Below are 22,195 nucleotides of genomic sequence, written 5' to 3' on the forward strand. Positions count from 1 at the left end.
TATCTATCTATCTATCTATCTATCTATCTATCTATCTATCTATCTATCTATCTATCTATCTATCTATCTATCTGTCTATCTATCTGTCTGTCTGTCTGTCTGTCTGTCTGTCTGTCTGTCTGTCTGTCTGTCTGTCTGTCTGTCTGTCTCATATGGCAGTGAAATTATTGTTCTTCAAACATCCTCAACAGTGTGATAAAAAAGAAAAGAAAAATATGACGGTAAAATAGTTAAAAGTAATAATAATAGGTTCAATAGATTAAAAGTATTGTCTTGTGATAAATACAAAGCACCCCGTTGTGATCAATGCACATTTTCTGACGTAATTTAAAAAAAAATATATCTACTGCAGTCTATGCTTGCAGTGGAGAGCAACCGTTGAAACAGGCGTTTCAGCCTTAACATAGAACTGTTTGAAGACATATTTGCAAGTTAAACCTTTGTATATATTTTCACATGCCTGAGATTGTGTTTTAAAAAAAAAAAAAAAAAAATCAATAACATTTGATAAAACCAAGTAGTACATAGAAACAATGGCCCTGGCTTATGGGCACAGTAGGCCTACACCACCTGCAATGTATATATGTTGTTGTTGTTGTTGCTGTTGTTGTTGTTTTAACTGATATTACACTAGGTTTAAGACAGATTCTAAAAAGCCCTCTTGACCACTTTAAAAGAAAAAAGCCAAATTCAGGTTACTCAGTCGGGACTGGTGTTTTACACTTGAGTTGATTGGAGTTTTGAATCAGAAATTCAGTATTCTCTTAAATACAGCATGTAATGTTTGTAAAAGACATTCAAATATTTTCATCTGTGACCCATTGTTAAAAAAGACTGGGGTCCCTCCAGTGGTTCACCAACAGATGGCGCTAAAATGAGTCTGATAAAACAAACAGGGTCCCACTATCAGCCACTGGGTGTGTGGGTGGCAGCCTGTCACTGTGTCACACCAGGGCCACGTATCAAGAGAGAAAGGAGAAAGAGCTGTGAAAAGGAAGAAAAAAAACAGAAAGTGAAATTGCAGCAGACATGGACCTGCGTTCAGAATTACTCAAGTCAATTTGGTATGGTTTCACAGCCTTGGATCTAGAGAAGAGTGGCAAGGTATCCAAGTCTCAGCTCAAGGTGAGTGGAAGAATATTCTAACTGGATGAGATTTGACTATGCTTTTAGGACCAATGACTTTAAGATGTCTTTTCTTCAACCAGAAATCCTCATTTCCGTTCTCACGAGCATCATGCGGTCCTCAAGCCTAGGACGAGTGAGGCAAATTGAAGCAAATATGTTACAGAAGATTAGTTATTATAATGGAAAAAGTTATTAAATTAGTCCTATTAATAATCATTTTGGTTCTTTAAGAATAGGTGGGGTGCCAGGCATGAACTTGCATATTTAACTGACATTTCCTGTGTGAAGAAATCTTTTGTAACCAATGTTATTTCACAAAGAATTTGCTGATAGTGTATTTCCTATGCTCTCAATACTGAAAGGCACACAATATGCATCTCTGTCTTGAGAACTATGAGCGGGAGAGTAGCAGTTTGTTCTCAGCCTGTATATGAATGGCAGCCCTCATCTCTAAGTTGTGCCTTGACTGGGCCCATGATGTAACAATGTGCAGTGCAATTGGTACTCTGGCACTGGACCTGAATAGCGTATGCTCGATACATGACGTCACAAATATCAAAAGAACATTGTAAAAAACAAAACAAAAAACTGGCCACACCAAGTTGAAGCGTCTTGTTTATTGTTATCTATGTATGGTCCTCACCAGTGCCTCTCAATGAAGCCACTGTGTTGATTTCATCATTATGTCATTTCATTGGACCAGACTCCATGCCAGCCACCCACAGGATCCAGCCATGTGCTGCTGGCTCACAACAGAACCTTATGACCAGGCTTATTCCTGTTGGTGAAGGCAGGCTGTTGTGTAGTGGCTGACCCAGTGTCAGTGTTCTTATACACTCAGGGTTCGATTTGCTGGGGGAGGGGGTGTCATGCATTTGCTTTTGGGAAAATGTACACTGACTGTTTGATGTATATTTGATAATATCACAATTAAAGTGAAAATGTATGTTAACCACATTAACCCTGTCGTACCAATTTTAGGTACATTTTCAAATTTCAAATAAAAAGAAATAGCTAAAATAGCTATGTTCTCTATTTGTTGTACAAGAAAGTATATCTGATAGTTTACAAATTAAACCCTGCTTACACTACTGATTAATGGCAGGCAGGTTTGATGCAAATGCTTTGAGGGAGACAGGATGTGGTATTTCAAAACACCGAGGATGTTTGTCTGATAAAATCAGCTATGTCACAATGTAATTATGTCTTTCAATTTCAGAAATTGGTCGCAGTGCAAACAGAATAGGCTTTATAATAAAGCAATACATGAAAGTCTTGGAGCTATACGTTGTATTAGCCTGGCATTGCCATACTGATGATGTGGAGTCACTCACACGTTCCTCCACGGTATCATGGAGGATACCGTGGAGGAACGTGTGAGTGAATCCACGTCATCAGTCTGCCAATGCCATGCTAACGTAGTATAGCAGGCTTTATAGTGCAGTGAATCAACAATGACCATTTGTTTTACTGAGTCTTTTAGATGTTTAATATTACCTCTATTTCTTTTTTCTTGTATTAATTCACTGTTTCTGTAAAATATGGTGACAGATTCTTTTGGGCAAGTATATACTGTATAATTGGCTCTCTACTAGCTATATCCTGGCTTGTTTGCATGTCTTGACATGATTCTTTCACTTGAAAGTAGGGCTGTCACGATCATGAAATTTCACTTGACAATTACTGTAATTGTCATACAAATAATTGCGATTAATAATTTAATTGTATTTTGGCATTGAACATTGGAACATATATATACGTAAAAATTACATTTCTGTTTGGCTTTCAGGCTTTGTAAACAAAAATTGCACAGGGAAGATATGACAAATAATTTGAATATACAAAGAAGTGGCGTGAAAATGACCAGTACCAATAATCAAAATAAATAATGTACTATGGCCAAAATAGGCTCTTTTGAAAATGTATAAAAAAATGTCAACAAAGAAACGATTCTGACCATTATGGTGATTACGCAAAAATAATTGCGATCAGGCCAAGAATGTATAGTCAGTGCCAGTATATCAATGAATGAAATCTTTATTGTGACTATTTCACCCCAGTAGTTTTATCTTCTTTTACTAACAAGAAATTATACATCTATTATCTGCCTATTATTAAGAAACATGACATCAATCAGACAGATGTATCAGTTCCCAAAGAATTATGTCAAGTGTATTTCTCAATTTTCAGGTTTTCCTTGTGATAACCTTTGTTTGCTCACTTTATTGTATTCCAGGTGCTTTCTCATAACCTGTGCACAGTCCTGTCTATTCCACATGACCCAGTTGCTTTAGAGGAGCACTTCAGGGATGATGACGATGGACCAGTGTCCAGCCAGGGCTATATGCCTTACCTCAATAAATATATCCTGGACAAGGTGCTACAAACAAACACATCTATTCATGTTGTATATGTATCAAATTATGATACCAAAACAAAACTATTTTCCAACCAGTGTTTCAGGACCCAAATCTCAGAATTGTCAGAAATAATTGATAGTCAGACTTTGCTGTGAATGTGTGTTATTATCATACGTCATGGACAGAGAACAAGTCAAATAGATGAATATTTTGTTATAATGGGTCCAAATTTGTATGTGAAACAAATTATGAATTGAGGGATCTTCTCTCTGTACCTGACATAGTGTTATACATGTTATGTCCCAAGGTTGAAGAAGGCTGTTTTAAGAAGGAAGATGTTGATGAGCTCTGTTGGACTCTTACGGCAAAGAAAAACTACAAACCTGACAGGAGCAGCGATACTCTGCTGCCAGAAAAGGATGCTTTTCGTCTTTGGTGTCTCTTCAACTTCCTCTCTGAGGACAAATACCCTTTAGTGATGGTTCCCGATGAGGTTGGTTCACCAAGTTATTCAGGACAAGGACATTTGTGATTAAACTGTGAAATAATCAGAAATCTGTAGCCTGCCCTGAAGCATATAATGTCCACATTTCTAAACCACAGTTTCTTCTCTTCCCTGAACACCCTGTTCTTGCAGCAGCAGTGTGGGCTTGTTGCCGTCTTGCAGTTTTTTTTGTTTCCTGTAGTTTGACTTTCATAACCGCTACAGTCAGAGGTGCCAATGGTGTGCCTGACATTTAAAGGGTGGAGTAGCTTGTATACTGTACTGCGGAAATTCTGAAAAACATAAAGATACCAAAACAAAACCATCTAGAAATGTGCACAGGTCTCCGCCAGGCCGGGTTGCCGCAAAATCTGGAAGGCTATTATAGCAAATTGGAATGGAATCTGAAGGATTTGACTCATACGTCTGGGGAGTTGTTACATGATCCAAGGAATCCAGGGAAGTTTGTTTTTTACTGTATGAACCATAGGTCCTACAGTAAAAAAAAATCAGGAGTTATAGGTAAAAAAGGACCCTGTTATAGCGCCACCCTGAGGCCGATTTGAAAGATTGGGTGGAGGTTCTTCCTTGGCCTACTGGGAGTGTCTGTCCAACAGTGCACACACACACACACACACACACACACACACACACACACACACACACACACACACACACACACACACACACACACACACACACACACACACACACACACACTCATTATGTCCACATAAACAGAAGTACAAGATGTACAAAGGACATAAACACTGCCAGTGCAGTCAGATAAAGGGAAAACAGCCAATTACAAAGTGCATGTAAGGCAGAGCATTGTTATATACAAAACAAAAGATGGCATACTTGTCGAACACAGCGGACAACAATCATGGGTAAAGGAAACAACGCCTCCTCCAAATTGAGCGGCTTCCTATAATAGTTGATATTGAGCAGTACCTTGCTAATTGTTTAGCCCTCCTTTTGGAGAGGCCGGCCATTTGAAGGCCCCTCACAACCAACTTGTGCACGTGTCCTAGACTACCAAAGATAAAAACCAAAAGTTTACATCTGTAGCCTAGCTGAGAGATGGTCTGCTCTAGCTGATGATATTTGGTTAGGAAGGCTTCCTCTAAGCTGTAATCAAAAGTACAGCCGACCTCGAGAATGAACACCTCCCTAGAGAATGAACACCTCCCTATGGTTTTCACACACACACACACACACACACACACACACACACACACACACACACACACACACACACACACACACACACACACACACACACACACACACACACACACACACACACACACACACACACACACACACACGGACAGGAGCAAAAACATAGTCTCCGGCCTTTGGCCAGGGTCTATGCTCACAACGCCTCACAACACAATGCATTGTGAGCTTGTAGATCAGGTATTTTTGGCGAAGAGATTTGGTGTAGAGGGAAACACTAGAGGACCTAGTTTAGATCCCTGGAGGACATTGGTCAACTCAAGTATAGGCTATGGTTACTGAAGATGAATTGTCTACCAAGTGATCAAATCAAATGCAAACTGTGTTGTGCACTTTCACCTTATCTGCATGCATGAGCTCAAGGCCTGTATGTTCCCTGTGTTTTAAGGTGGAGTACCTACTGAAGAAGATATGCATGGCTATGAGCACTGAGCTCAACTATGGTGAATTAGAAGAATTCCTTTCCCAAGATGCAATGCAACAGAACAGCTTCACCGTTTGGGCTTTTCTGGAGATGATGAACTCAGGGAGGATAACCAGAGGAACGGATAAAAGCATAATCAGTATGGCTATTGAAGAAGCGTACAGGGAAATAGTTGGCGATGTCCTCAAAGAGGTAAGAAACCTACCTGCCATCAGCGTTTGGCCTGGCATTGCCAGACTGATCACCTGGGATGTGAAATGTTGTCATGGAAAACAAAAATTACACTTGTGATGGTTGATGATAGACAGTCAACCACACTAATGGTGTCCTGTCCTTCAAGTGTTGCTGATCAGGTAACGAACTAGGGGCAGCCAAACCTTTTCAACCTTATATCTCTTTATTTCAACCGTTAACATTTGTGATCAGTCTGGCAATGGCAGCCTAATCAGTGTTTCCTGTTTGGATCTCTATACATTTTCTTTGTCAGTGATCAGTATTATATTGGGTTGGGATGCATCCAGGGCTATTTGTGGAAAAAGGGTCAGTTGAGAAGAAACTGGAAGGAGCGCTGGTTTACCCTACGACCCAGTAATTTGGCCTACTACACTTGCGAGGACCGTAAAGACTGCCAGGGCAACATAGCTCTAGATGGAAACTGCTGTGTGGAGGTAAGCAGCCCAGAGACGCAATTTCACATCAAAGTAGAGGATATTTGGGGGAAATTATACTGGGTAAAAATACTTGCCTACTCCAAGTAGCCTATTGCCAGAACTCAGAATCACTTTATTGCCAGTATGTGACATAAAGGAATTAGTTCTGGTTAAAGTTCCACTTGTAACATAGGACAATATCAATTTCCAAGATATAGGACAATAACAGGACAACGTCACTTCACAAGACAAACAATGTGCAAATGACTCCAAAGCCCTTGCTGTATTAGAACTTGCTCTGTTTCAATTTATATAGAAATTGACAGACGGTCCTTCATCAAGTGTGTCCTGAAGGTCCAAGGATACAAACTGATGCTGCTGAGCAAGAGCAGTGAGCAGTTTTTAAGCAAAAATATGTTCTCTATGTCAAACAAATGTCAGAAAAGCATGTCTCATGACAACACATGGAGCCAACAGTACTATGATTCACATTCACAATGAGCTAAGTGAACTCATCAGGGCCACGTTTCTTATTCAGTGGTTCTCAAATACTTTCCTTGTCTAGGACCCCCAAATTGATACATACTGTATTTGGGTGTTTCATTATTTCCAAAATAGAAGATCAACAAGCTCACAACGCCTCACATTGTGAAGTGTTATGTCACCTGTTTCTTATTTTGCTGGGGACTCATTGGGAATCCCACCAAGAACCCCTTGGGGTCCCTGGACCACACTTTGTGAACCATTGTTCTAAATGAACTCAACTGAGTCATTCCTATGATATTAATGTTGGTTGATGGCCTATACAAGTAAGGTATTTCGAATGAGATGATGTTACAATAGTAGATCTACAATAGTAGTTTAAATCATTTTTAGATTACAAAAACATGCAAGATATAGAATCTCTGAAAAGTCTAGAATAATAAAAGTGTGTGTGTGTGTGTGTGTGTGTGTGTGTGTGTGTGTGTGTGTGAGTGTGTGCGTGTGCGTGTGCGTGTGCGTGTGCGTGTGCGTGTGCGTGTGCGTGTTTGTGTGTGTGTGTGCGTGTGCGTGTGCGTGTGCGTGTGCGTGTGCGTGTGCGTGCGTGTGTGTGTGTGTGTGTGTGCACACACAGATCGTGTCAGACAGAGATGGGAAGAGGTGCATGTTCTGCCTGAAAACCTTCTCCAAGAGCTATGAGATGAGTGCCTCAGACACCAAACAGAGACAGGAATGGACTACAGGTCAGAAGGGTCGCTTAGTCCTTCATGTTCATATTTATGTTGATTATTTACATTTCACAGACCTGTCATATTCTCTCATTTAAAGATATAAGTGCTCACAGCAGTGGTTTTATGGGCAAGTAAACATCTCAAGACACACCTGTATTCATGGCCAAAAGCCAATCTACAAGCTCACAACGCATCACATGTAAAGTGTTGTGAGCTTGTAGATGTGCTATTTTTGCACAAAAAAAAAAAAGTTAATACAAAAAGATATAGATATTTATGTATTTATGCATATAATGCCCAAAAGTCAGATTGAACGTGGTTAAAATATATTTATGGTATAGAATTTGCCTCTGTATTGGGAAATGAGTGTGCACAAAGTACTGATATAGTAAATTTTACAATAATTCATACATTTTGGTATATATTGCAGATCCACAAGCTCACAATGCGTCGACCATGTGTATCTGCTATTTTCGTCTATTTCCGCCATTCAATGGAGCATAAATTAAGCATTACAGTCTATCATGACTTTTCTCTCTCCTGTGTGCCCAGCCATTCAAACAGCCATCAGGTTGCACGTGGAGAACAAGACCTCCCTTCACAAAGACCTGAAGCTGAAGCGGCGCGAGCAGCGCGAGCAACGAGAAAAGAGGTGTCAGGCCAAGGAGGAGGAGTTGCAGAGGCTACGAGCCTTGCAAGAGGAGCGGGAGCGTAAGCTGGCAGAGCTGGAGCTCCTCAAGGAGGCGCAGAGGCAGGCTCAGGTTCTCCTGGAGCAAGACGAGCAGAGGAGGCGTCAGCAGCACGAGGAGCTCCAGCAGGCCCTGGAGGTCCAGCTTCGTGAGGCTGAGCAGGTGAGGAGGGTAACGTAACGTAACAGGAGGGTCTAACCACCTGACACAGACTCACTCATATTGTTGTGCTCTGAATTAATTAATTAATTAATCAAAGAAATAAAGAAATAAAAACAAATCACACAAAAGCTATATGTGGGTATTTTCTCTTTTATTTTATTTAGTTTTTGGTACCCAGCACAACAAAATATTATGTATGTGCATGTGCCTCTTTGAGATATGTAGACTTTAACCTCCCACTGGGTTTGTGGGGGTGTCAAGGAAATGCACAGGAAATTTGAACAGGTAGAAAGGGGTGGGGGATATCCATTTGAGGCATCCTTGATGGCAGATTCTTATTTGTTACATCTCGTACAGTATATACAAGTACAACAAGAGTAACATTATTTGGCGGAAAGGTTTGGGGAAAGGTTAAAAGGTCAGTGGAACAGAGGGGAAATTCCATCATTGTATTGGGTCTCCAATACAATCAGAGTGCATACAAATTGTTCAGCGGAACACTACTAGAACATTAAATGTCTTGGATGGAAACACAAGTTCTGTTCAGAGAGGTTGGGAAGCCAAGCCCTCCACAAATACAAGTGAACAGAAGGATAAATACTCCTGCACGATACGATACGCCTGATGAATACGAGTTTATTGCTGATAGTGTGAGAATAATTGCAATTTGGCCTTTAATTTCCCTTTTATTTTATACCTTCAATTCGTTATTTATTGGCTTTGTGTATGAAATGTGCTATACGAATAAACATGCATTGCCTTGCCTTATGAGGAGAGGGGGAAACGCAGGCCTGCTGTAGAACTGAGGTGGTCTAACAGATGTTCATTTTAATTTCCTTCTACACGTCTCCAGGCACGGGCCAGCATGCAGGCAGAGATGGTACTGAAAGAGGAGGAAGCTGAAAAGCAGAGGAAGAGGATTCAGGAACTGGAGGAGATGCAGAAGCGTCTAGAGGAGGCTCTACAGCAGGAGATCAAAGCCAGGCGGGATGAAGAGACCTTCCGTTATACTCAGGCTGGGTATGGTGTTAACTGTATGTTGTAACTGCTAACCACACACACAACAACCATGTGACTGCTCTCGCAAAACAAGATGAAGATAAAAGCATGTTTGAACGAATACTGTAGCTTTCAGCAAAGCATGTTTTTAAATTATTATTATCTTCATCCAGATGATGGCTGCTCAGATGGTTTTGATGAGGGGGAGCAGTTAACGGTTAAGTGTCTTTCTCAGGGACATTTGGACACATATCCTGGGGCTGGTAGGCAAACCGGTGACCTTCTGATACTAGACGGCCTCTCCACTAAGCTATGGCCACCCCGTGGACACCCTGTTCCGTATTACAGTATTTTGGCAGGTGTTTTCACATGTATAAGGCAGGAATTACTAACGCATCTGTGAAGCCAATAATCTGCTGGTGAAAGCGGGTCATATTGCATTATGTTCCTGAGGAAGTACTGTAGACCTGCCAACAGAGGAAGTTGTCAAGTGCTGTAATCAGATCTTTTTGTCTACACTCTGTCTTAGCTTGAGATGAAATGTTCATGCACAATCTACAAGTATTTAAGCATCACTCACAGAAACATTTGTATTCCTTTGATCATCTTAAACAACTACACAGTCAAATGTAAATTTAACTTGTAATCCCTTACAGGCCCATTTTTACGCTCAGAGTTAGATTTTGCTCTGTGTGGACATTAATCATGAAACAGACATATATATGCCTTGTTGCATCCAGGTTGCTGGCTGAGGAGGAAGAGAAGATGAAGGCCCTCATGGAGCTCCGGGAGGAGCAGGAGGAGTACATCGTGAAGACCCAGAGGGAGAAACAAGAGCTGAAGCAGGAGATGGAGACCAAGTCTCGGTCTCTGGCTGAGGCCCAAGTGCAGTTGGAGGAAGTCCGTGCCAACCGACACAAAGTTGACCAGGACGTGGTGGTAAAGTCTAATTTATACTTTGTTGCACAACCGTGTCGCTTGCTGAACGTATGCCCCCCGACAAGGAAGATCGTTGTGATGCATTGCAGAAAAAGTGCTCCTCAGAGCACATGTCTTCGCAGGTCAGATTATTGTGGGCCAGCAATGTTCGAAATTCAGGATGGAATATGAAAAATCGGACCGATCCGTCTTGATCACATGACTATAGAGATAATGTGTACCCATTTGCGTGATGTTTGGACAAACTCTGTAGCAGTAATATACAAAAATTTGTTTAGAAAAAATCATCCTCCTGGTGGCGCTATAACAGGACAATGTGAAAAGAGTGGCATGTGTTCCTCAACGGCAATAGGACACTGCGTATATGATTTGAGACATTTTGTTCAAAACAAACCACTCCTGCAAACTTTAGATGCCAATCAGGATTGATCATGAAAAGTCGGACAGATCCATGTTGATCACATGACTATAGAGCTAATGTGTACCGATTTGCGTGATGTTTGGACAAAATCTGTAAGAGTAATATCAAGAAATGTGTTTTGCAAAACTCTGCCTCCTGGTGGTACTATAAATGGCCAATCTGAAAAATTTAGGGCAGAGGTTCTGCTCTGGCATCCAGGGAATGTGTGCGCACAGTTTCACTGCAATCGGGCCAATGGTTTTTCCTTGTCCTCTAGGGAGGGTGCGTGCAAAGATTCACGCCGATTGGTCCAGTTATAGGTAAAAATCGGCCTGTTATAGCGCCACCATAAGGCCGATTTGAAAAATGTAAGGAGGCATTTTTTCCTTGGCCTGGCAATGTGCGTGCAAAGTTTCACGGCAATTGCACGCTGTGTTCATGATTTGAGGCATTTTGTTCAAAACGGACCACTCCTGTAAACTTTGGAAGACAATCTTAGCCAATCAGGATGGAATATGAAAAATCTCAAAGACCCATTTGGTTTAATGACTATAGAGATACTGTGTACTGATTTACGTGATGTTTGGACAAAATCTGTAGGTGTAAAATAAAGAAATGTGTTTTGCAAAAATCGGCCTCCTGGTGGCGTTATAACAGGCCAATCTGAAAGATTCGGGCAGAGGTTCTGCTCTGGCATCCAGGGAGTGTGCATGCACAGTTTCGCTGCAATCGGGCCAACGGTGCCGGAGATTAGCTGTTCACAGACGGACACATGGACGGACGGATGGACGGACGGACGGACGAACGAACAGGGTGCAAAACATAGTCTCGACCATGCCTTCGTCCTGGCGGAGACACAAATTAAGCTATAAGAAACAAGACAACATAAAAAAAAATCTTGCTCGTTTCATAGCAAAGCATGAACAGTCACAAACAAGCTTTTGAGAGGTGTTGGTGGCTGAGAAGCATCTTCAAAAGCAAAAATACCTAAAAAGGAATATTAAAATACTTCCCACATGATGCTTCTGATGTGTATACAGTAGCTGGACAGTAACAACACAGGCATGGCATACTATGGTACTGTAAGCTTGTATAATGTATGGTCACGGTGAATGTTCTGAGTTTTTGTATTTATATTGTAATCCAGGTGTTATTAGTGACTAGAGTGGCAGTCAAGATTGTGTTGATCATTCTGCACACAGAGATAAACATGGCAATATACTTTGCAAACTCTGTCTGAAAATCCAATGTGGTTTCAGAATTTTGCTGAGATGATGATTTTGCACACTATGCATTACTTGTTGGGTTCATAGGCCTTACTGAGTCTCTATTGTTGTTTGACAGGCTGCCCAGAGGAAGCTTTTCCAAGCCAGTACCAATGTCAAACACTGGAATGTTCAGATGAACAGACTAATGCGTCCGATTGGACCAGGGGGTATGTGACACATTTGCAAATAAAATTACAGGTTTACATTCATCTGTTTTTCCGGTTCCATTATATGGTACCATTTCATATTTAAGAGTTGTGTGATAGATTAAAAAACACCACCACAATATATACATATACAATAAGTTACTGTATTGTGCTATATGTAATCTTAAATTACAAGCATTTTAGTAGACACAGTAGTGTTGTATTTGCTTTATCTCAAAATTAGCCACATTTCCTCATGTTGTGTAAGTACATTTGCTTTTACTTTTGTGCAAAATGCCTTTCTTATCGCTGCGGTTAAATAGGTCAGTGAATATAACACTTGTACTTTTGGCACTTGTGGTTTACTTGGCACTTACTGGAACTGTGCATCATGTAGAAATATGGTCTCTTTTTTCCTGTGGTAAAATATTGCAGTGTTGTCAATGCTTTAACCACTTAAGCAACATTCATACACTTCAAAAAATAACCGATAACTGATCTACAAGCTCACAACACGTCTATTTAAAAGAGGGGGAAAAAGTATTTATATTTTTTTGTTTTTGTATTCTGTGCCTTCTAGCCTATTTCAACAACTCCTCAAATACATTGTCCATATAGACTTAATATCTGATGGTATCTGCAAGTCTTATAATGTATACTTTCATTTTCTACTCACAGTAACTTAATATTCTTTTTCAATGGTCTTGTTCAATGTTTATAGAAAAAAGACCATCTCTTGGAAGCTCTTACGCCGCCACTTTCCAGCTCCCCACACAGAGAGACCCTGGACTCCGGATCAGACAGCGATCTGAGGAGCGAGATGAGGAGAGCAAGGAGAATGTCAAAAACAATACTGGTTGCGAGGGAGAGAAACGCCTCTCTAAATCCTCAAATGGAGACATGGATATCCCATAGATACAGACATCACAGCCTCTCTTGGCTGTGATGTCTGACTTGAGACATTCTGATGGGGTCTCAGAAAAGGGCAAGAATCTGCTGTATAATATGTGAACAATATTCCCACCAAGTGGCCACTTGAAGACAAATAGTTTAAGGGATGCTATATGGTGGGGTGGCGGGTACAGTTAAAGCTGAGTTTACAACCTAATTTGTTCTAAATCTCGAAATTAAATTACTCACATCTCACTGATAATAATAATTTAAAATGTTTTAATGATAAATTAAATCATGTTTGTAGAATTGTATTGCTAAATTAATACATTGACTGCAACTTGTGTGAGGACTGTGGTCACAAACAATACCTCAGATAAGAAAACAAGACTAACAAGATCATTTATCTTTTGAATCTTAAGAGTGCAACAAGGCATTTGTCGCTTAATGTCCAATGCTGATGGAAGAAATGTATTAATTTAGTCTTCTTTATAATTCGGTCAAGCTGTAAAGTCAAATGGCTTAACTTTTGTGGGAAAAGTGTGATTTTACCTTAGAAACTAACCATTCGTGATATCACAATAACCGGGAAAAAGAAAAAGAGCCACAGAGAGAAGTTTTATGCTTCCTGTTTCTATTGATAGTTAACATGCGTGTAAATACTATGGCACATGTCTTTTTTTGTCTCTGCCCTAGGGCAATCTAAATGTGCAACTTACCAGTTAAATGTATTATAACTTTGGTTTTGTAATAAAATATTAATTGCTACATTACCCCGAGTTTTATATTTGCTGGTATTCAACACATTTTTTTTTACATTTGCTGTGGTAGGCTACAGAAATCTAGAAGAGTTTCCATTGTATTCCCCACTTCTGCTTTGTGTGTGTGTGTGTGTGTGTGTGTGTGTGTGTGTGTGTGTGTGTGTGTGTGTGTGTGTGTGTGTGTGTGTGTGTGTGTGTGTGTGTGTGTGTATGTGGTCCATGTGAATTATGCAAAGGGAAGTGATATGTTACAGAAGTGACATCATCTATTTATATATATATATATATACATACATACATATATAGTGTATAAATATACACGCACGCACACGCACGCACACACACACACACACACACACACACACACACACACACACACACACACACACACACACACACACACACACACACACACACACACACAGAGTATAAATAAAAGGGGCTTTAAAAAGAAAACTTAGTCATTTTAACTGAAAGGGGGCGCTGTTCCCTATGTATCGCAGACGTAAAAGAAGGTGGAGAGAGTGAAGCAATGCTGGGAGCCAGTCTGTCACAGTAGGATATCAGTTCACTTTGCTATGCTTATCTCGGTTTGATATGGCAGAAAAGTACAAGTTAAGGTCATTGTTTGTTCCTGCTGAGCTAAGAGATTGGTTTGCTCGTGTCTGCACGGGAGCTGGAATCCATAACGTGTTGGCAGCAGCCTAACTAACGTTAGCTACTAATGCTAACTCCCTGCTAGTGTCTACACAACTCGTCAACAATCAATCGAGGACGGACTACCATAGTGGCGTAGAGGTTGGCTATTTATTTTATTTTATTTATTTATTTTGCCATCAGGAGAAGTCTCTCATAGACGAAATCTTCGAGAAGACCACCTGCACCATTAATTTGGCCAGCCAGCTATTTAAAGACAGGAATTTGGGTCGCCCCCACGTAAACAATTGAACAGAGGTCGATAGTTGTCAACATCTAAGGTTAGTTGCTAAATAAGATATACACCTAGATGCACTAATGTTTCTCAGATGGCTCTATCGTTCTAAAACAGTAACTTTGATGGTGGGCCTGCCTGTTTTTGTATGTAATTAAAACACTTAAAGTCGTTCATTCATCTCGACCCCCATACATACATGCAGTTTCAGAGCCTCATAAAAAGCCAGGAGCAGCAGATATTCTGAGAACCAGTGTGACAGGTTTTATTCTCTCTGGGTGACAAGTCTGTACAGCTCCACCAATTGCCCTTTAATGGAAACGTGCTAGTAAAAACGTTTACAGGCCAGGTTTTATTACAACTAAATTGTGATTGAGATTTGTTCTGGATTGCTCTGTGGTATAGTGGTACAGTCACATAGACTATGCTACATTACAATCCCCCTAACAAATATTGACTGTGTTATAGCTCATGTATTTGGTGTTGGTCCTGTCAAGGCCATGCCAGTCTAAGAAACCCAATTTTTACCCAGTGCAATTGGACTGAGCCAAGAAATCAGGCTTCAATTTACACAGTACAAAGAATCTGTGACAAATTTGTTGTTGCTGTTGGGCAGAAACCTGTTGGGCAGAAACCTGTTGGGCAGAAACGTGTGTGTGTATATGTGTGTGTGTGTATGTATGTATGTATGTATGTATGTATGTATGTATGTATGTATGTATGTATGTATGTATGTATGTATATATATATATATATATATATATATATATATATATATATATATATATATATATATATATATATATATATATATATATATAATATTATATACACACACAAGTAAGACGCGCGAACGCTGGAAGCGAACGCAGCTCGAAAATATTGTGTATTTACGGACTTGTAATCCGTGTTATTTCACCGTGATGGGGAGAGAACATTGACATCGTGTGTGTGTGTTTTGCAGGCTGTTGTGCATTTTAATCAGAGCATTGTCTACATTCCTGCACTCTGGCGCACTCTGACGGCTGCACACAGGCAGTGCACGCACACAGAGACACAGACACACACACACACACATACACACAACCCGAGCACGGTTTCATAGTAAGCTGCACTTGGGTGGAGGCGCGGCTTCGCCGCAATAAAAAATGTTATTTTCTACATCGGCTGCCCGTGGAATTGTGAGGCAACTAATGTAGCTAATGTTAACTACTAGCTGTATAGTGAAAGTAAGATTTTTTCCCCTCTCATATGTGGATTCTTGGCTGACAGAGCAAAGTTTTGCAGTTATGTTGTATTGATTGTACATAATCATTGCATTTGGGACTATTCGGCAGTGGCTCCGGGGTAGAGTGGCCGGGTAGCGTGAACTGGAAACCGCAAGGTTCCCAGTTCAATCCCGGGCTGGGGGGCTCCCCCAGAGTCAGTGTCGAAGTGTCCTTGAGCAAGACGCTGAACCCCTAATTGCTCCCGATGAGCAGGTTGGTGCCTTGCATGGTTTCCTCCGCCATCGGTGTATGAATGTGTGAGTGAATGGGTGAATGTAATGCACAATCTATGTAAAGCGCTTTGGAAAAAAGCGCTATATAAATGCACCATTTACCATTTGTGGTTATTTGTACATATTTTTCAATATATTCTTTCTATTTTTATATAGGTGAGCTATGTTGGCAACGTGACCCAGGAGGGGTGCAACTCTGTCAGCCAGAACAGAAACCATGGATGGGTTTCAGCCACCTGCCACAGAGCAGGAGGAGAGGGTGAATGGCCACTGTGAGCCGAACATCCCCCAGGACATGGCTGATGTGAGGAGGATGGCACCAGAGGCTGAGTCTGGAGCCTCAAACAGAGGCAGGAGGACAGTAGTGCGCAACCTGACTGAGCTGAAAGCCAGGGAAGATGTTGAGCAGGATGGAGAGGAGCAAAAGTTGGAAAACAGAGAGGGATCTGCTACTTCAAGAGTTGTTTTTGGAGACCATCAGACAGGAGAGAAAGAGATGCTGGAACAGGATGTGAACAATGATGATTACAGCCCAACCAGAACGACAGCTTCCACCAACTACACAGGTAAGACAATGCAGCTTTATAAGAGCTGTAAATGTGTGATGGCTAATGGCAAAATTCATAATAATGACCTGGATTAAGAATAATTATCATGACTATTTGTTCTGATGATTTTGGGATCAAAACTTTATTTTGACGTCTTTTTCTTTTTACCACATTTAAATTGAACTTAACTTTAATTGTAACTTTTCCGGTTTCCTGCTCAAGTGCTGATTTTTTTTTTACCATTGAGCTAATAGAGCCTGCCTGCCTGCTTGCTCAGGGGATAAATTGAATCTTGACCATTAGGTCAAAATTCGTGTCAGATCCTGTATCTAGGTGAGACATGACCTTTGACACAATCTAAATTTCTCAATAGAAGAGCTGGGAGACAAAATACAACCACCCCAATTGTATACGTTATATTGTATTAACATACTCTACCATACAGATTGGACAAAATTACATTTTAATCATTAAAAAAACGTTACATAGTGCCGCTTTAAATAAATGAATTATTTACAAATGATGGTAACTGAAACGCACATAAGGATAATATAGAAATATAAGCTGTTATATACTTGTATAGCCCTATTCATGGTGACATGTTAATATTCTACTCTATCCCCAATATAATTTTATATCTTTTTGAAGACCTTTCTCAAACATCATCTCCTTCACTGTCGGAGCAGCTACGTCTTGGGCAAGAGGACAGCACAGGCGCTGGGATCAATATGGAGTGCAAGATCTGTGGGGACAAGGCCTCTGGCTTCCACTATGGTGTACACGCCTGTGAAGGCTGCAAGGTATGGGTGTGTTAATGGCTTACAGTTCATTAGCTGTCTTTCAGATAAGAAAGAATGATAATGGCATTTCTTGTGCTGTGCTGAGGCTGCTGTCCTGTTTGTGCTGAGGCTGCTGTCTTGTTTGTAACACAGGGCTTTTTCCGACGGACGATTCGAATGAAGCTGGAGTATGAACGCTGTGAGCGCATCTGCAAGATTCACAAAAAGAATCGCAACAAGTGCCAATATTGTCGCTTCAAGAAGTGCCTGTCTTTGGGAATGTCCCATGATGGTGAGGGGGGGAAAACAAATATAATATCTTGAACTAAGTTATAAATCTGATGCAATTTTACTTATTTGCAAATACAAGAGTGACTCAACTATTGGTGGCATGGCAATAATGCAAATGCGAAGGCTAATATAAATGTTTGCCCAGCGATCAGATATGGACGTATGCCTGAAGCAGAGAGGAAGAAGCTGGTGGCAGGCCTGCTGGCAGAGGAAATGAACATCTGCAACCCTGGGAGCTTAGATCTTAAAGGCCTGGCTAAGCAGGTCAACACAGCCTACCTGAAGAACCTCAGCATGACCAAGAAGAAGGCCCGTAGCATCCTGACAGGCAAAGCAAACTACGCCTCGGTACGCCACAGCCTCAGAACAACTGATCTGAGCTGGCTAACTTGATTGGTTTACTGTAGATATAGAATTATTAATATCTCAAGAGAAAGAAGAAATCCTGTACCTTTTCTCTCTCTTACCACTTTTTTTTTATCATTCATGCTCATTTAGTAAGATAGGATAAGACCTTTATTGATCCCTCGAGGGAAATTCAGTCGCCATGACTCGCAAAGGACAGCACAGCAGTTAAAAAGAATACAGATTCAGGGCAAGAAACAAAGTACTGTAGGTACAGCATGATGGAAAGACATCACAGTCAATGCAACACCATCAGTAATTTGGCAAGAGTGGTAACTTCTTACTTTTACTTGTCACAGCATTGTGGCTGAAAGCCTTGCGCATCATGTTTGTTGCTTGTAATATTGGTGGTGTCAAGGAATTTAAGTGTATTGTACTGTTGCTGTCAATGTACTGTAAGTCGATGTCACAGTGGTTCAGGAGGGAGAGTGGCCGCTTGGGAATCGGAAGGTTCTCGGTTCGATCCTGGCCTCCCACTCTGCTACTGTGTTACTGTCAAAGTGTCCTTGAGCAAGACACTGAACCCCTAAAAGCTCCCGATGAGCAGGTTGGTGGCTTGCATGGTTTCCTCCGCCATCCGTGTTGAATGGGTGAATGTAATGTACATTGTAAAGCGCTTTAGATGAAGATGCGATATAAACGCACCTGATGTTCCTGATCAGAAGCGATCAAATTGTGCAATAGAACCAGAAAGTACCCAATTCGTATTGATTCTTTGTGTATAACAGAAAGACCACAAATGACTTCTTAAAAAATTTCTTCTCAATATTTTAATTCTTTGAAGTTACAGATGGCCACTGAAAAGGAGATGATTCTTATTCTTCTTTCAGCCCTTTGTGATGCATGACATGGACACTCTCTGGCAGGCTGAAAGTGGATTGGTGTGGAGCCAGTTGGTTCCAGGTGCACCCCTGACCAAGGAGATTGGGGTCCACGTGTTCTACCGCTGTCAGTGCACTACAGTGGAGACAGTCAGAGAACTCACAGAGTTCGCCAAGAGCATTCCAGGGTTTGTGGACCTCTTCCTTAATGACCAGGTATGCTGTCAGAAATATGTCATAGAATAAAGTGATATGTATGTCTTTACGTTAACATGTCTGTAATGCTCAGTCAATGTCTAACTGCATTCTGTAGGTGACTTTGCTCAAGTACGGGGTACACGAGGCTATTTTTGCCATGCTCCCCTCTCTCATGAACAAAGATGGACTGTTGGTGGCCAACGGCAAAGGCTTTGTGACCAGGGAGTTCCTGCGGAGTCTACGGAAGCCCTTTAGTGAGATCATGGAGCCCAAGTTTGAGTTTGCCGTCAAATTCAACGCCTTAGAGCTGGATGACAGCGACCTGGCTATGTTTGTTGCTGCCATCATTCTCTGTGGAGGTGAGCCCAAACTTAAGAACATCAATGGCTGTGTATAGATATAGTTTGTGTGTGTAGATGTATGGAGATATATGTATGGAGATATATATGTATGGAGATGGATATCTATCTATATCTGATTCAAAATGAACTTGACCTCTATTTATATAGGTATTTTACTTATTTTCAGAATGCCACTAAAACATGGCTAACTATGTTTTTTCCTGGTGTCTCCTATGTCCTTCCAGACCGTCCAGGGCTACAGAACGTGAAGCTTGTGGAGCAGAGTCAGGACAGCATTCTCCAGGCCCTGGACCAGCATCTCCAAGTAAACCACCCTGACTCTCTCTACCTCTTCCCCAAACTGTTGCAGAAGATGGCGGACCTGCGGCAGCTGGTCACCGAAAATGCCCTACTGGTCCAGAAAATCAAAAAGACAGAGTCTGAGACCTCACTGCACCCTCTACTACAGGAGATCTATAAAGACATGTATTAGTGTTGTGCAGCACAGACTGTTTTATGGAAGTACCATTTCAGAGTGAAATGGTAGAAGTTTTCATACACAACATCCTGGATTGGCATTGCTTTGGAGTTTGGACACAAGCATATTTTATTGTTAGCTGCAGAGGCAGACAGTTTTAATACTGTAGTTACATAGGGCTAACACAAACAACAAAAAAGACGGTTTGATGTCAAAATGTTGTTCCAGCACAGCGTCTGGAATCATGTGTTGCAAGTTCTAGTTTATCAGAACGGTCACTTAGCTGACTGACTGAATGATGTATAGTTTTAAAATTTTAAGAGACACTCTGTATTCAAGTTTCTACTTAATATTAGCTGAGGGATGCAGATGCAGTAAATCTCCTACCTTAGATCAATGTTTAAAGAGACTTTAACCCCACTGATATTGCCTCTGAGTTTTGCTGTAAAGGGAGAATTTCTATTTTCCTATACATATAGGTCAAAATAGAGACTATTAAGTTGTCAGGTTGTACTGTACTAGAATTTATTATAATGCCAAGGTCTGTGGTGGGTTGATTTTTTTTCTCCACTTAATCTCAGGCGTTTTGGTTCAACTACTTTTGCATAATTGACTTTTGTTTACATCTTCACACATTTTTACTACTGCATCTGACAGTGGCTTTGTTTTAACAATACAATGTAAAGTGAACTGGGTTCATAGAAGTCAATGTGTCTACATACGATTTCACTTGTAAATAAGGTAGTGTCCTCACCCAAGTAACAGATTTCTGTTTATTTCGAGGACATCCACCTAATGGGTAATCATTATAAATTTACTGTGCTGCACATGTTTTGTTTTTTAAACTAATTACACTACAACATATAATTGGAGGGGGTATTGTTTTTAATAATTTAAGATACAAAAGGATTTTCTTCTCTGTAATAATTGATGAATTAGTGGTGTTTTAAAGAACATAACACCAATAACCAACATTTTATGAGTATAGATCTATAACAATCTGTTTAGAATGTTGGTTTGTACCAAATGCAGAAATCATTGCAGCCAACCTTATGTTATAATGAATACTTGGACCACAAGTAGACAGGCCGGTGTGGGCAAAAGAATCCAGTCTGCTAAAAATAATCTTTTAATGTTGTGATTCAGCTACAGAGTCTGATTATTATTATTTTTAGCACGGTGCTAATCTCTTGCTTGGATCGACACACAGCTGCCTTACAATATCTGGCCCTTCTCTTTAGGATTTCAAAAGCAAAACTTTGAAAAACATTTTGCTTTCTTATGTCATATGATCTCTTCTGTATTGGATCAACAATAACAGCCTACTTCTATTATTCTATCAATGTGCAGGTTCCATTCTGAAAAGCCAATGGGAAACTTTATCTACCCTATATCTACCTCTGTATTTTGTGTTCCATCTCTTTGATAATATTTTTCCACTGGCTGATATAATTTCAGAATTTTGCCTTAAACATTGCTTTTAGTACACTGAATATTTGTGTATGTGCAGTGTGCCAAACTAAATGTATGGGTAAAACAAAAGCTAGTAAACCTTCATGTTAGCTACCTCTTGTCTCAAAGGAATGAATTGACAAAACTATAATAAACAAGAGCAGAACTATAAATCAAATAATGTAAAGTTACTTTAGGCTAACATAATAAATGGTTACAACAACTTGTATAGTTTAACTTTCATTCACCATAACTATTAGCTATATTCTTGTGGGCAGCTTTCTTCTCCAACATATTCCCAAAAGAATGGATGACGATGGTAAATTTCTATCAGTGGTGTAAAGTAACTAAGTACATGTAGGCCTACTCAAGTATTGTACTTAACTACAATTTTGAGGTATTTTGACTTAACTCAAGTATTTAAAATGTTCAATACTTTTCTTCTACTCTTCTACTTCTTACTCCACTACAATTATTTGAAAACTTGAGTTACTAGTTACTTTGAAGATTTATTTAAAAGATTATTAAAAAAATACATTAACCACTTCAGCCTGAGGCATTGTGAGCTTGTAGATCTGCTATTTTCAAATGGCTGAAATATATATAGGGCTTAAGTGGTTAGTGTGTATTGTAATAATGATAAAAATCTACAAAGTAACTAAAGTTTTCATATAATTGTAGTGGAGTAAAAGTATA

General features: G+C 40.3%; 2 protein-coding genes across 3 annotated transcripts; both read left to right on the forward strand.

Moving 5' to 3' along the window:
* Positions 1-979: 979 nt before the first annotated feature.
* On the forward strand, positions 980-13,364 carry LOC308096940 (differentially expressed in FDCP 6 homolog). The gene is made up of 11 exons (XM_080444463.1): positions 980-1,125; positions 3,365-3,505; positions 3,796-3,981; positions 5,603-5,830; positions 6,160-6,306; positions 7,403-7,511; positions 8,052-8,350; positions 9,204-9,370; positions 10,090-10,288; positions 12,033-12,123; positions 12,824-13,364. Exons 1-11 carry the CDS (start codon positions 1,030-1,032, stop codon positions 13,015-13,017), a joined length of 1,857 nt encoding a protein of 618 aa, XP_080300589.1. The 5' UTR covers positions 980-1,029; the 3' UTR covers positions 13,018-13,364.
* Positions 13,365-14,275: 911 nt separating this feature from the next.
* ppardb (peroxisome proliferator-activated receptor delta b) lies at positions 14,276-21,721 on the forward strand. Of its 2 annotated transcripts, none has more exons than XM_080445857.1 (8): positions 14,276-14,731; positions 16,343-16,752; positions 17,383-17,534; positions 17,667-17,805; positions 17,950-18,152; positions 19,040-19,246; positions 19,344-19,587; positions 19,815-21,721. In XM_080445857.1, exons 2-8 carry the CDS (start codon positions 16,404-16,406, stop codon positions 20,060-20,062), a joined length of 1,542 nt encoding a protein of 513 aa, XP_080301983.1. In that variant the 5' UTR covers positions 14,276-14,731; positions 16,343-16,403; the 3' UTR covers positions 20,063-21,721. The 2 variants fall into 2 exon arrangements, with proteins under 2 accessions (XP_080301983.1, XP_080301982.1); XM_080445856.1 differs by having other exon boundaries at positions 14,276-14,552.
* The last annotated feature ends 474 nt before the right edge of the window (positions 21,722-22,195 follow it).

This window comes from Gymnoscopelus braueri (genome assembly GCF_963280865.1).
Source record: "Gymnoscopelus braueri genome assembly, chromosome: 12".
Lineage (NCBI taxonomy): Eukaryota > Metazoa > Chordata > Actinopteri > Myctophiformes > Myctophidae > Gymnoscopelus > Gymnoscopelus braueri.